The sequence below is a fragment of the Motacilla alba genome, chromosome 12 (genome assembly GCF_015832195.1).
Source record: "Motacilla alba alba isolate MOTALB_02 chromosome 12, Motacilla_alba_V1.0_pri, whole genome shotgun sequence".
Lineage (NCBI taxonomy): Eukaryota > Metazoa > Chordata > Aves > Passeriformes > Motacillidae > Motacilla > Motacilla alba.
In genome coordinates this window covers 13,638,464-13,654,077 of record NC_052027.1, presented here as the reverse complement: position 1 = coordinate 13,654,077, position 15,614 = coordinate 13,638,464, and the positions used below count along the sequence as shown (strand labels likewise).

General features: G+C 35.9%; 1 protein-coding gene across 4 annotated transcripts in view; it reads left to right on the top strand.

The window, feature by feature from the left end:
* Positions 1 to 15,614, top strand: part of CACNA2D3 (calcium voltage-gated channel auxiliary subunit alpha2delta 3) — a 394,439-nt gene that overhangs the window by 84,747 nt on the left and 294,078 nt on the right. For all 4 annotated transcript variants that reach the window (XR_005258491.1, XM_038149689.1, XM_038149687.1 and 1 more), the window contains one exon: positions 698 to 814. Coding sequence is in view for 3 of the 4 variants with exons in the window: in XM_038149689.1 (XP_038005617.1) it covers positions 698 to 814 (117 nt within the window). In the remaining variant the exon portion in view is untranslated. The remainder of the gene's footprint in view (positions 1 to 697; positions 815 to 15,614) is intronic.

Below are 15,614 nucleotides of genomic sequence, written 5' to 3'. Positions count from 1 at the left end.
AAACACTGGTGAGGAAAAAAAGTATTGATATGCAGAAAATAGAGGGTAAAACTTGTTTTGAATATATTTTTAGTGCTTCAGCATTCTGAGAGTTATTCACACTGTGAAATGTGGCAATGCTCATCATATTGGACAAAGGATACTTTGATGCTTGTGTTTGGATGCAGGCTCAAGTTGATGCGCTCTGTTTAGGCTTTTCTTTGCATGAGAAGTTAAGCATGTCTAGATAAGCTTTTAGTGTGAGCACTCCTAATGTAAGTATTGTATAAAGCTTGTGAAATAGGCATCTACAGGAAGTTCAGCTGAGGAGGAGGATTCTAGGTTGCTAAGGCAGAGGGATTGCCAATCATATCACTGTTTTTACATGATTTTTGGAGGAGATACAAGGATTTTTTGTTACTTTTTTTGGCTCTTGTTTAGTTGTGGGAAAGAGTAATTTAAACATTGTGAGGGGAGTTATCATTTTCCTACAGTGCATGAGATAAATATTTTTATTATTTTTTAAATGGACTTCTGGTTCTAATCCAATTGTTCTCTCCCCATGACAGCATCTTGGCACAAAGCAGCCTGCTGTCATGCAAATAAACATCAAATAAATGAAGAATGTCAGCAGAAGTGTAATATAAAACGAATAATTAGTTGTCAAAATTTCAGCTGGTTCCCTGTGAGTAACTTTTCTCTATTTTTCTCCTTCCAGAAATACAAAGAATATGAGAAGGATGTTGCAATAGAAGAAATTGATGGCCTTCAGCTTGTGAAAAAGTTAGCAAAGAATATGGAAGAAATGTTTCATAAGAAGTCTGAAGCCGTACGGGTAAGCAGCAGATCAATCTGCTATTTCCTTCTATGATGTAAAACTAAATATATAGTTTAGGCTCTGCTCTGAAGACTGTACTACCAACTGAAGGTGCTGAAGTGGAAATGCTAAAGCATTCAGAGGTATTTTAGAATCACTGTTCAAGAGAATAGATTTAAATTATGTATACCATCAATAGACAAATGTAAGAGTGTGCAACGAGATTGGGACTACCAATTTCCAATATGAGTTTGTAACACATCACTTGTGTGCAGTCAAACCTAAGTGCAGATGGTTGAAATGTTAGATTTTAAAATATTCAACAAAAGCAGACTTAATATCAGTGCTCACTATTATAAAAATAGTAGTGCAGGGAAATGTCTGAGTGCAATAATGTCCTGTAGTTCAGAAAAAGATGCAAACACTTCAAATGGTAAACATTTTAATTGTGGTAAGTACTACATCACTCTTCAGGCAGCTTGTTAATGATCACTGAATAAGTAGACTGCTTTCTGTATGTCTGTAAGTTTTTGTGCTTTTTTTCTTTTTTTTTTTTTGTGTTTTTCTATCTCCATTGTGATCCTCCATTTGTAATAGCTTTGCGGTCTATTAGACTTACTATAGAACCAAGAAAAAAGTTCCGATTTTTATGTTTTATTGTACCAAATAGGAGTTTGTTGTAACATGTGTGGTCTAAAGAGGAAAAAAAAAATCTTCCTGTTGTAGTTTTCCTTTTGTGTTATTCTTTGCTAGAAATTGAGGTGACTGCCTGGAGCAATGTGGCATCACCCGTGTCAGGAGATTTACAGGACAGTATGGTGATGCTGTTTACCATCAGCTGCTCTATTTCAGCCAGACTTAGCTGCTCAGTTGAGCTGAAGATCCTCCTGTCTCCACTGCAGAGCTGGAGGTATCACCCGAGGACAGGGATTCCTTTTGTGTGACTGAGGATACAATTCCACCCTCAGCCTTGTATTATTTGTTATGGTGCAAAAGGGAGGAAGGAATTTGGCTACATTTAAGAGGTTGAATTTTCAGGGCTGGCAGTGAAGTAAAACATATTTCAGCTTGTAAAACTGAGCTCACTTGGCAGGGAAGCAGAGAAAGACAATAAACATGGAACCCCGCAATGCTATTTTTACAGTGTGTTTTTCCTCTGAAAAACTACACTTTAATATGTGTGCAACAGCTTCCAGAAGCCTGAAGAATATTGACTTGGGGAAGGGGGAGGACTCTTTTGCTTGTTTCTTTGCAGAGAAAACGGGTCCCCTGAGATCATAATATGAACGAAGCATTCTTGGAGCAGCACTTGTTTAGAGCGCGAAGTGACCAGCGAGCTGCGCGCTTGGCTGGTGAGGGAATAGAATTCCATCAGGGAGGAGTGCTGGTGGAGAAGAGCAGTTTGTGTCTCAATTAGAGCTTCATAACAAATGTTTAGAACAGGTTTGGTCTCTTCATACAGATGGTGCTTTTATCTAAAGAGGAAAAAAAATACAGGATCGATATAGACCACCATGCTCTGAGTGAAAACAAGCCCAAATTCCGCGAAGTCAAACCATGCGTATAATCTTGAGTGAATGGATTTTAGTGCTGGAAAAAGTGACTGAAATCCAGAGCCTTTTTGGAAGGTTTCCATCTTTGGAAAGGAAGCTAAAAGCGTGGTTTGGACAGGGTCACTTCTTTCAAGAAATGATCTATTTAGTGTACTTTCCAATTAAGTTCTTAATTTTTGCATAGTTACGTAAATTGGTCCTTCTTGATGCTAGAGATGTAAAGAGTGACCTGTTCTGTTCTGGTAGTAAGTAGCGCTTGGTAATTTGCATCCTGAGAAGTACAAAAACCTTTGGTACAATGTGGGTTTTGCATAAACTGCATCGTTGGTTCATCACAACTAATTTTCCCCTCATATCTGGGGAGGTGAGATGGGAATTAGATGACTCCTCTACACTTAAGATCTCTTCCATCCTGGTACTGGATCATCTTGTCTCTAAAATAGTTGAATTTTGACATAAGCTATTGATGGAAACTTGTGCAAGAGCACTGAAATGTACAATTCTGAGCAATATGTCAGGTATATTGGTGGTGATGTTGGAGGAAGTACTAAACGAAGCATACCATACAAAATATCCCTCAGCCTTAGAAATAATGGGGATGTGATTGTGAGGCTGCAAATCCAAGGACTCAGAAAATGTGTTCCAATATTAGCCCAAATTGTTACCCTACACCACTGAGCGAATTTGCTTCAAGTACACAGCAAAATCCATTGTTGATTAAAATGTTTTATCCAAAAGCATTTTGGGCTAAACATACTTGTTCAGGTGTTAGTAGATGTAGCATTCTGAAAATGTTCAAAAATTCATAGCACATAAAGTATTTGATTTGTAGAAAAGGCCAAGAAGAATGAGTTTTTGAGGGTTTTGTGGTGGTTTTTTTTTTTTTTTTTTTTTTTTTTTTTTTTTTTTTTTTTTTTTTTTTTTTGTGGTTCTGCTTGATGCTTTCAAACATATGAACTTATTTGAAGCTACTAATCACATGTGAACTCTTCTCCCTTCTCCCCCTTAATATTCTGGATGAATTTTTATCTTTCTGTCTCATCGCTTTTCATAGTGATTAGTTGGTTCAGTGTGATTTTTATCATATTCATTCCCTGTTTGAATTACCCTTCAGTATGCAATTATCCTATCACAGATTGTCCTATTTTTGTTCTGTCAGATACATAAGATAAATGGAAAACTGAAAGTACTAAACCAATTATATAACCTTTTGTCATCTACTTTCTGATGGAAAACCTTGCAAGCAACATTTCCCCCCCTCCTTCTCCCCAGTGTTCACTATTTACCTTGGGTTTATATCAGTTCAGGATATTCCTGTTAACCATTTCCTTCCTAATGCTGCCCTACCTGATTGAATTTCAGGCAGGCAGCCTCGTATTTTATTTTGAAGTATTTGTGACATGAATTAAGTTGAAATCCCTGAGCTGTGGTTTTGATTCAATGTCGCTAGTGTTTTGTTTCTATCTGTGACAAAGGTAAATGGATCCATTTAATTTTAATATTACAATGCTTGAGATAGGAAAAATCTTATTGCCCATAAGGTGACAGACACAGAAATGTTTCCTGCACTGTTTAGCAGTTGTTTTAATTTTACAGCCAAACACAAATAATCCCTTTGAGTCCTTTTTGTAGTCTGCTGTCACTTGAGGTATTGCTGCTTTTCTGGGGCTTGTACTTATTTCACTCATAGTAAGTTTGCTTCATCAGTCTTAAAGTTACCTGTGATTTTTTTTTTTAATCATTTTTAGAAGCTTTTATGATACTTCAGTGACTTTACTAATTTGAAACTGAATGGGAATGAAACACTGTAACATAATGCTCAGTAACAAATGACCATGACAACAAACTGGATAGTGAAAAATAGGTGGAGTTAAAATTGTTCATTTGGTGCTTTTACTTTTCCTAGTTATTGGCATACTGGGAAAAAATTGAAGGCTAGAGGGAAGAGAAAAATATAGCAAAATGAAAGATAACCAAGTCATTAGGGAATATTTGAAGAGCTATTATTATACCTTTAGCTTTGTACTAAAATTTTGATTTTCATTAATATTTCCTTGCAAATAAAGAGGTGCTATAAAAATGAATCTTGATTTATTGCTATGATGGCAAATCAAGTGTTAAGGATGGTTTTTCTTTAAGGCAACTACACTTGCTGCAGTGGAAAATGCAAATAAGAGGCTTCTTTTTATTAACTTTTCCTACTATAGCTACCTGGTGTTCATTGTGAAGCTGATTCTCATTATAACTGTACTGTGAAAAGTAATTGCTGTTGTACAGTAATTCAATTTCAGTGCATTCATGCATCAGTAAACCAGCGGGGTTTATCTAGGGAAACCTGGGACTCTAAAGCCTTTTATCATGAAATTCCACATGCAGACAAATGTTCTTCCAAGGAGTAGAATATCAGCATTTACATTTAACAAACATTTGCAATGAAGAGAAATGGATTTTTTTTTTCCCACTGATGATTTTTACACCAGTCTTTAAGCTTTTTTTGGGTACTATTAGGATGATATGGTTTATGCACAGTTAAAGTAATGTATGTGTTTGAGATGTTTGTGCTTACTCATATGCATATGTGGTGTGCACATTTTAGTATGCACAGGTATATTTGTGAGGGTCCACATCTTTAGATGTGCATTTTGGGGTTTATATGTGCCATATCAACAGCTGCAATATAGTATGGCTTTTCTGCATGTATATGTGCATATATATGTAAGAAAGTATTAAACAGCACATACTGCATTCAGATATTTCCAATCAAATACTGGTAAATTGGTGTCAATAAATGAATTTTTATTTAAAGTGATGTGTTAATGGGTGCAAAATGAACTTGATTTGATGAGTGTTTCTTTATTCAGAGCACTACAAAAGATTTCCATAGAGTGTATGAAAGCTCAGTCAAACATTAGTACTGAATAGTGTAGTCAATAATTGTAGCTTTATTTACAATCCACCTCTGAATACTTTAATCTTTCCTTGAGTGTATTTGGAATTTAACTTTAGTGTGCAACGTAGTGGTGAGTTCCTTCCTATTCAAGGCCACAGTGAGGAATATTCCAGGTGCATTTTGAACTGATTTTTTTTTTTGGAGACTGTTTTAAATGTGCACTGGCTTGAATGCCCACTGTGCATTTTATTGCACTGTGTTTTCATTCTGATTTTCTATCACTTTGATCAAGGCTAGATAGGGAATAGCATTCTTGAGAAGAGAAGCAAACAATAATTCATATTTTATATTTATATAATATAATAGAAATAGATCTTTAATGTCAAAACATATTACTTTTCTGGGCTCACTACTTCAAAGATAGAATAAACCAAGTTCCTTCCTTGAGCTAATTTGCATCTGTAGAATTAGGAGAAAAATGAATATCAATGTGCACTCTTTACAGCAGCAGCTCAATGGGGGCTGTATTGACCTCTGGTTTTTTTTTTTTTTATAAATATAGTAAGACAGGGGTTTTTTTTTAAATCTGCAGATGGAAATTAAAAAAAAAAAAAGAACCTCAACATTAAGTTTATAAAATTACTGAGGGGAAAAAATTATAGATGGTTGTGGGTGGAAAGAAATTATGGTGAATCAACCCAGTATCACTATAAATAGTTTTAACTGACAGAATAAAGATATAATGAATAAAGGAGAGATGGCTACATTTGTGTTAATTACTGCTAATAAATTAAAGGTTTTCAGCAATATTTTTGTATTCACATTTAGTATTTTAACTGTAATTGTTGCTATTTAATTTTGGTGTCATTTAAATTTGCTCATAGTTTTACTGGTCTCCTTCATGTGTCAGTAATAAATTTGTGTTCTTGAAAGAATGAAGAGCTTTATTTTTACTTTTTTGAAAATTGGAATACATTAGAAAATGAAAAGATGGATAGCAATCCACTGACAGTGGAGTATTCAATAGGATAATACATAACCTTGATAGCCATGATTTGGAGAATATTTAAAGGCACAGTAAATATTTTTCTTCTTTATTGCTATTTAACTTGAAGATTGCTTTTGGTGAATGTGTAGAATTTAGGATATCCAACAAATGAGGGATTGGCAAACCTATTCTAATGCAGATCAACTAAATCCCACCTTGCTGATTCTCTTTTTAGTTCTTTGAGTTTGCCAAGAAATTTTTGTATTTGTAAACAGATACTGCTATGAGTTCTGAAAGGGGGGAAAAGTCTATTTTTATTGGAGTGTGGGTGGGCTTCTTTTCTCTTTAACCTTCATTCCCATCCCGTGGCTGTGGTGTGAGAGCTCAGACCATCCTCAGGTGCATTTGCTGGTAAACAGGAGGAATGAATGAAATTGGTATAATCAGTTTACCTCATACCTGTGTGTAATGGAATAAAGCTGGAATAGGCAGCTTTAATGGAAGTTAGTTTTTCTGTCTGTAGGCCTCTCTGAATCATAGCAGGGAGTCCGAGTGCATTGATGAAATATTTAACTCTCATATGTCCTAAAACCCAGGTAGCTGAGTGGTCAGAACAGGTCCTGGTGGGGGGGAAGAGGTGAAACATGGAAAAGCTCAGTGGGAGAGAATGAAAAGAAAACCACTGAAAAATTCAGAGAGATGTTTCAGGGAATATATATTTGCCAGGATTTCCAGGGAGTCATGTACAGGATGTGCAATATCCAGGAATTCCTGCTCCCAACTCATCCCTGCTGGAGCACATTCTGCTATAGCTCTGCAAACGTGGGGCTTTCATGTCTGGGTAGAGTTGAAATAAAGACCTACAAAAAGTAAAGCATCTTGAACCATCTTTGGGTTTTGTCTGTCTTTTAAACCCTAGCCTGTTTGTATGCTAAAGGAAAAAAAGAATCCATGGTCTAGTCAGTCTCAGGAAATTTAGCTAATTTCTTGAAGTTTAAATTTAGAAAAAAAAGAAAAAGTAGTCATACATAAAAAGGAGAAAAATTAAGACTTGTAAAGAAAACTTCAAAGCATTTGCTGTAGGAGACAATTATGATGGTCTCACCTCCAGTGCCAAGAAAAGAAGGGAAAAGTATTTAAAGATAGTTGAATGCACTATGTAGCATTTATGTGAAAATACAACAAGGAAATCCAGCCACTTCACAGATTAGTTCCTGTATTAGACTTCACTGCAACAGTGCATAACATTCAGTCTCTGCAATCAACATAAAATAGTTTTTCAGGCAGCAAGAAAAAACTAGTAAAGTAGTTTTGGAAGAATGAAGTAGGATAAATTAGTCTCATTTATCCTTCTTATCAGTGTTTTAGGGTATTAGCATTTTTAGTGCTTTATATTAACATTAATTATTTTAACAAAGTCATATTGTCCAGCATTCTGTTCAATATGGGATTTAAACTTCAACTAGTAATGTTTTAATTAAAATTTAATTTCACTTGCGCAACTGTCATCTTCTCAATTTTCAATTAGGATCCCGATCTCATATTGTAAATACATCTCATTGAATCTATTTGTAGGAATTATAAAAATAAATACTGGTACTTTTATGTCAAAGAAGTGATAGATGTTCAGTGACATATCAATTTTAGAGGGTTTATTGATACCTATTTTTAATTGATTATAAATATTCTCTTGAGAAGATGCACTATAACTTGCCATTCATGCAACGCTAACCTGTTTTCTGAAACCTTGTGTTCATTTGTTTTAATGCTTAGGTAATAAAATATATCTCTTCCTTTAGAGATTGCTCAGCCTGTATCCGTGCAGAGCAGGTTTCCAGGCTGCTGCTTCCTTTTTCCATTCCATGAATGATTCCAACTCCTCTGCTCCATCTGTGGAGCATGGGGGAGCAGCAGGGAGGAGGAGCCTGTTAATGGCTTTCTTGGAGGCATTTAATGAATGGTCATTTATCAATATTTTGAGGAGGAGAGAGACTATCATCTCTGTGTGATTCTTCATTTTGAAGTGCTCAGAAGCATTTCAATGAAAAGAGGTGTAAAGAGAATTCATGAGTGTTTTTTTTTTAAGAGCATTAACCCTTCCCTCTGCTCTGTGCTGGAGCTTCCAGCAGGGACTGTGCCAGGTCAGGAGCGTTGGCTCAGCCTGATGTAATGTAAATGCTGACCTGCCCCTGGAGCACCATTGCACCAGAAGAGCCTCCTACACACAAAACTGAGGGCAAATACCCCATTTATCCTCTTCACTCCCACCTTTCTTGAGTTTGACTCTAGTGTAATTAGGTAGGAAGTGACCTGTTTAATCTAAAATACCTCCAGTCTACTTGATTTTTTTATGTCTCTGACAGCTGATTCTGCATTCCAAACATGCCCAGCAGTGGTCAGTGCATTTCCTTGCTCTCTCACCTTTTGGATTTTTAAAAGTTACTGCTTCAAAAGTTATTCTGCCTCATCTTATTTTCTCTGGACACTACAGTTTCTTTAATATTCTAATTTGAATGGAATTATAGGTTTATAAAGTAAACCCACTGTGCTCCTTCTCCCAGCTGAACAGTTTCTTTGAGGCTGGAGAGTGGCACGGACTCTTGCAGTGTCCTTTTTAAGCTCATGGGCTCTCAGATCCTTCCAGGGAGCTGCTGATGGGAGTGGGGGTAAAGAAACTCTTCCCAGCAGCCCTGAATTTCAGATGGTCACAGTTTCTGCTGGATTAAATCAGTGTGTCATGATTATCACTGCTGGGGTATGTGAAACTGTTTTGGGAGAAAAAAGCAAACCAACAATGAAATAAGCTGCTCTCTTTTTTTCATTTTCTTTTTTTTTTTTTCCCTGGAAAAGTATGGGCTTATTTTGAGAGTGAGTTAACCAAACATTTAGTTAATATTCTTGCTTTGAACTGTATTTTAACAGCTGAAATAAAAACATCAGATTTGATACTGTAACTAGAATTTCAAATGTTCAAAACTAATCTTCCTTTTGATGAATACCAAGAAAAATGCTCAGCTTTTGTTTGCTAACATTAGATTTCTGGACTGTCCTGGCCTGTACTTTGACATGCAAATTGGCAATGGCGCTTAAGAAGTGGCTCTTCTGGCTTCCACAGGTGCTTGCTCACCTCTCCTTTCTCCTTTACTTTTACTCCACTGAGCTGTGGCAAAGCTGTGCAGAATAGTCAGAGAATTTTAAGATTGAAGAATTACCCAGTGCGGAATCCCCAGAACAAAAAGCTAGGAGAGGCTTTCTTCCCCTTAGATTAATTAGGATCTTGTTCATTGCATGACGTGAAAAATATTTGTAAGAGTAAGGCCCAGGAAAGAGATGGGGGACAGGAATGAGTTGGATGATATGATGGACTCTACTTTTTTATTTTCTCATGGAAGGGGTGGTGATGACTTAGAACTCTATTGAATCTCCCCATTTGGATGATTTTTTTTAAACTCTGGTGACTCTACAGCTGTTTAGGGTAATGGTCTAATTATTTATAGGTCCCTTCAGGTCTGGTATTTTGTGTGTAGCTGGGCTAAAGTGTGCTTTGTGTTGCATGCTGTACTAGAGGGTGAGAATCTCTTCCTGTCTGGAGGCGATCAGTTCCTTGTGTGTGGTGGCTGCAGAAAGCTGAGCTCCTGGTTCAAGCTGTGGGTGTCTGAGCAAAAATGTTTCAAATCAGTAACCTGAATCTCTACAGGTTCAGTAAAATATAGACAAGACTTAAAATTTCGTTTTCCTAGGGAATAAGGCAAGGTGGCTCACACATGGCACATATTGATAGATTTGAGATTTTGCTGGACAAAAGGACTCCTCCTGAGTCTCATAGTGCACAAATTCAGTCTGTGCCCCTGGAGACCAGCCAGCTTTAGGCCTGATAGGAGGGGTGGAAAGACTCTTACTAAAATAATAGTCTTGCTGTTGATCAATTTAACTAATTGATCGAATTATCCTTAAAATTAAAATGTTAATGGATTTTCAATTACTTCCAAAGATAGACTCTGAATGTGAGGTTTCACGCCTAGGCAAAGCTTTCCATGTGCACAGCCAAAAGCATCCCAATACATTTCTGTTGGAGATTTAGGATTTGTGGCAGGAACAGCTGAGGCCCCTAGCTCTGGCAAGAACTGCAGCACACTGGGGTGAGAGCAGGTGCAGAGCCTGACACCTGGGCTGGAGTTTGCTTTTCTCTTTCGATGAGACACAAAGTTAAAAATCTCTGCGTGGGGGGAGCAAAGGTGTGAACTTGGATTTTGTAGTATTTTACATTTGGAAGGAAGAATATTATTCGTTATATAGATTAGTTGTCCTAATCACTGTGTGATTGCTGCAGGGGCTATGGTAAGAAAAATTTTAGTCATTTATTTCAGGACCATCTTGATTTCAATGCCATGTAATTATGCCACATTACCTTTGGTATATGTTTTAAAATTATTTGCAGTGAAGGGACAAACAATAAATTATAGAGATCACTTTTTAATTTCTTTTGCCTCCACATGAATAGATACACAGCCATGGATTCTTGGCCTACATGCATTTCTTTGTCATTTAAGCTAGCACAGCATATCTTGGATGATTACTTCTGGTGCTGTGCAAGTACTCCAGGAGGACAAATTGTTTGAGTAAATCATAACAAAAGAGGTGTTTCATGTAAGAGATAAACAGTTCCAAACTAATACTATAAATTGAAGTTTTATTGATTAGTCTGGGTTTTTTAATGTGAAGTTTAAATTACAGCAATCATTGTGGCACAAAGCACTACAGAAATATTACATTACAGAAAAATCTTGTGCCCTGTATTTCCATGGGTCATTTAAGAGCAGTAGTATGCACAAGCAAAAAGGAAAGAACTGCTCTGTACCTGTGACTCTTTGTTTTAAAAAGAAGATGGAACTGGAGAAGCAAGGCACAGAAAAAGGCATAGCAAAATCTGTGTGCAGAAAAAGAGTTAGGGAGCATTTAGAGATTTCATGTAGCTTCACATCACCCTTGCCACATGTATCATAACATGGACACAGCCTCCCAAAAGGATTGCAGGGCAGTTTTCTATTCATCAGAGAAAAATTCAGGGACATCTCAGGGTAATTCTTTAATTCTTAAATGTGAGGATAAGAGATTGTTTAAAACCGCTGTAACTGGTAAACCTTTGTCACAGGTTAAGGAAGAACCCTGGTAAACATCTTTATTTGCTCGTTTATGTCTTGGTTTCTTTCATGAGTGGAGTTTGTGGTTTTGAAACCCCTTGGTGGGGCTAGCACAACATGGGGATTTTCTCCTTTTTTAACACACTGAGCAGGCTAGAATAACATCTATTATTAAAAAAGATTGGCTTATAATTTCCCATTATATTGAAAAAACTGGGTTTTGTCAGTAAAATCATACTTTTATAACTCATCTCCCATAACTTGTAGTGAGATGGTAATTTAGTACTCTGTAAATGTGCCAGTAAATTAGTAATTCTTGAGTCATTAATTTTGCATTTATCTTAATTGTGTTACATCTATGGATATTTATGGGGTTTCACTTTTTTACACTTGAAAAATATTACTATTTAGATGGGTTTAAGAAAACTAAATAATCCTAATGGGAATATTTTTGACATAAAAAAATGGAAATTTTGCCTTGATTTGTGAGTTAAGCAATTTTCATTTAAATGTCACTATGAATTGTTATAGAAATGGGAATAGCTATTTTCCTTTTGCTTTTAGGTATCTCCATGCTCATGATCTAGTAATTAAATCCCTAACCTCTTGATCTTTATTTTTGATAGAAGTTCAATAAGGAATTGGATAAATTGATAAAAGATGAGTCCATAGGTGGCTAATTAATATACTAATGGACAACCTTTAAATCAGGAAGCCCATAAAACACTGATTGCCATAAGCTGAAATCGTTTACTGAGAAAACAGACAAAGACTTTTGTCCTATTTCTCAAGTTCTTTACTCCAGCAATCACTGCTGCAGAGGGCTTGGGAGCTCTCCTGTGTCTCTCTGTGCTGACACTCAGTGCTGAGATTCTGTTCATGGCTTGAAGAGTTCAACTTAAAAGTTATTTGATGAATTCTGTGTTTTTGAAAGACCAGATAGTCTGAGCTTGTAACACAGTTCTGTGGATGCAGCTGTATTCTTATTTTAAAAGTGATATTTTATTTGAAAAATGCTGCATGCTTATGGCTTTTTCTTCTCCTCATCTATCACCTTGTTTTCTGAGCTCAAAGAAACTGAGCCGTGCAGGTGGCACTGGCCAGGCTGCCTTGTGCAAACCCAAAGCAACGCTCAGGAGAAACCCAGACTTTTGCAGATTGAGTTTTGCAAGACTTCTTTCTATAAAAATGGAATATGAGTGGAACAGGTGAGAGAATGTAGTTGTGTCATCGTAATCTCTGATGATACAGTCAGGTGATGGCACAGAAAAGGATGTGGTTTTATTACAGAACTAGCAGAGAAATAGAGCATAGTTTAAAAATGATTAAAAAGTGAAGTACAAAACAATGGCTTTTATATTATATGTTCTTCAAACATTTTTATGGCACATATTGTCATAATCTGTAGGCCTATGTGGTTTTGCTGTTGGTGGCTCGTTAGAATGTGGCAGATAAAGAAGAAATGTTATCTTCTGTAATTGCAAAATTGTAAAAGTCCAGCTGTTCCTGGAGGATTCCCTGAGTTAAAGGGATATAGGATGTAGTCAACACAAACTCTAGGTTTTCTAAATGCATAACTAAAATGTTTCATCTAAAGTAGCAGAGCTAAGACAAATGAAGAAGCCTTTCATATATTATGCATGAATGAATGAAGTCTTAAATAGCTTCATTCTGCAGCAGGGAAGGTGAGAATTGTGGTGTAACCCGGTGCTTCCTGTCATAGACACAAATTGATCTTGCATTATTCTGATTATGCTGTAGAGCAGGACTCAGGAGGATGCTCAACATTTCAGGTGTAAATATGATGCTGCTCAGGAAGTCAGAGACTTGGTATTTGTAAGTAGGCACAAGCATTGTGCATTTCTTCCAGGAGAACGTAGTGCCAGTCCTGGGGCAGATGCTCCATGGGTGTAGACCTGCACTTACTGTGCTCCCTACAAGATAAATCCACACTGTTCATGTAAATCTTACAAGGCAGGAACCCCTGATGGGGATGGTATACTTGATTTCTGGTTAATTTTAATTTGTTGAAGTAGAAGTCTTCCAAGACACTTCCAGGGCAAGATAAACTCACAGACATTTACTCATTGCAACCTCATAAAAGTTTAAAGCTCTGATGTAGAAAAACTTGTGATGCCATATATAAAATATATTCAGATTAAAAAAAATAAAAGCAATGAAGTGCCTTTTTTTTTTCTTTATATCACATAAAATGCTTTTTTGTGTTATCATTGCTGCTGGCATAAAGGAAAACATCTTGGACAGTAAATTTGGCTGCTTTTCCTTTCAATCTACGTGTGTGGTGACAAAAATAATTTAGTTTCAAAACCTGCTTAATCCCCAGCATTCAGTCTGTCACAGTTAACATATTGACTGAGCCATCCTGATTGCAACGTGGACCTTTGTCCAGACAGAAATTATTAGCACCAGCAGCTGATTTCACAGAGGGCTTGGACCAGCCTGCAACAGCACATTTGACTTATTGCTAATGGGACTGAATTTAAGAAAGTGTTTTGCAGGAGTAATGTCTACATTATCTATTATAAATGTCTGTTATTTGTTTCCCCTTATTTGTGTTACAAAGCACTAATGCTTTAAGAAGTGAAATGGGAAAGTGCTCTGGTGATTTTTACTCCAGAAATTAATTGCACTGCAGTCCTCAGTGGCTGAACATTTAATTTCAGACCAAAGTAAAAGAACATAAAATTAAATCCCGGATGAAATTTCATTCAGTCTGATTTCAATATTAGTTTCTTATAATGCTTTTTGGGAGACAAAGAAGTATTACCTACTGGCATGAAAAGAGCCTATAAAATTTAATAAAAACACAAAGTGGTTAATATACTTTTTATTTGGGTAAGATTTCATTTTGTTGTTGTATGTATTTTATTTCCATTTTTCCTTCAAGAAGAGCACTTTAAACTCAATATTTTCTCCAGTACAATTTTGCTTGTTTTGAAAATACAGCCTTCCTTTTCTTGTAATTTTTCTTCTGCTCTTTATGAAGAGTTGAGAATAGACAAATTAATAATGACATTTATTCCTTTCTCTACTCTAAGTGCTTTAGTGTTAGTAAGCTAGTTTAGTCTCCTGGTATTACATCATATATGAATTAGGTGATGAAAATAATTTAAACTTATTTTGTGGAGTAATCATAACAAAATTCAAATAACTAGGAAAAGGAATAATTGTTTGATTTAGAATAAGAAAGAAAAATCTAACTAAACACTTCTAATTTGCAGTGTTGTATTTCAATTGCCTACTCTCACTTTTGCATAGTTCCCAGTATATTTTCCAGTGTTTTACATATTAGCACATTTATGGTCAAAAGCTGTGAAATTGTTCCACTTTCCCTTTCTCTCACTGGGGAATTTGAGTACTCTGAGCCAAAATTAGCCTTTGGGTCATTACAAAGACACTGCTGATATTGTATTTCATACTTAATGAATCTTTATTGGCATCTGGGTCTAACCTTGACTCTGCTTAGTGAATCATAACTTGGCAGTCTCAGAGTAGGTGCTACACTGTCCTATCAAATTCCAGCAGAGATAATTTGGTCTTTCCCAGAGATTTCTTTATAACATGCAGCATTGTGATTTTTAAAAAATAGTAATAATAAAAATAAATAATAAATGCCAAATGAAGCTTCCAAATAAAAGTCATAGTAGAGTTAAACTTTGTAAATTTAATATGATTATATTGTTAGTAAAGGTGATGTTCTCATCTTTTGTGATGTTCTGCTAAAACCAAGCTTCTTCATCTCATCATCTCTAAAGATCTCAAGGCTTGGTATGAACCTCAGAGTTTTCAATAAATGTAATTATTTTTTTTAGCAGAAGAGAATAGAAAAATTCAAATGTCCTCTATGTGCAACAACTGAGAAGGAGCTCATTTCTAAGTCTTAACTTTTAGTATCTTAATGCAGATCTGGAGAGATCCCCATCCCCTTTTTGAGGTGTCCAAAACTGTTTCAGTGTTTCAGATTCTTAACCAGTGCTCTCTCTGTAGCTGCTTCTCCTCCTTGCTCAGTAATGCTATTTGGCACTTCCAGTATTTCTGTTGTAATTCCTTTTCATATCAAAATAAATAGTACAGAAGAGAAAAAAAAATTGAAAAATGCTGGGATTCTGAATTGATAGGAAATAGTTAAATATATTTTAAAAGGTAAAAAACACTGAGAACAGTCCCATTTTTATATAAATAGAAACTCAGAGAAGACATTTGCAATCCTTGACCACAGATTAAT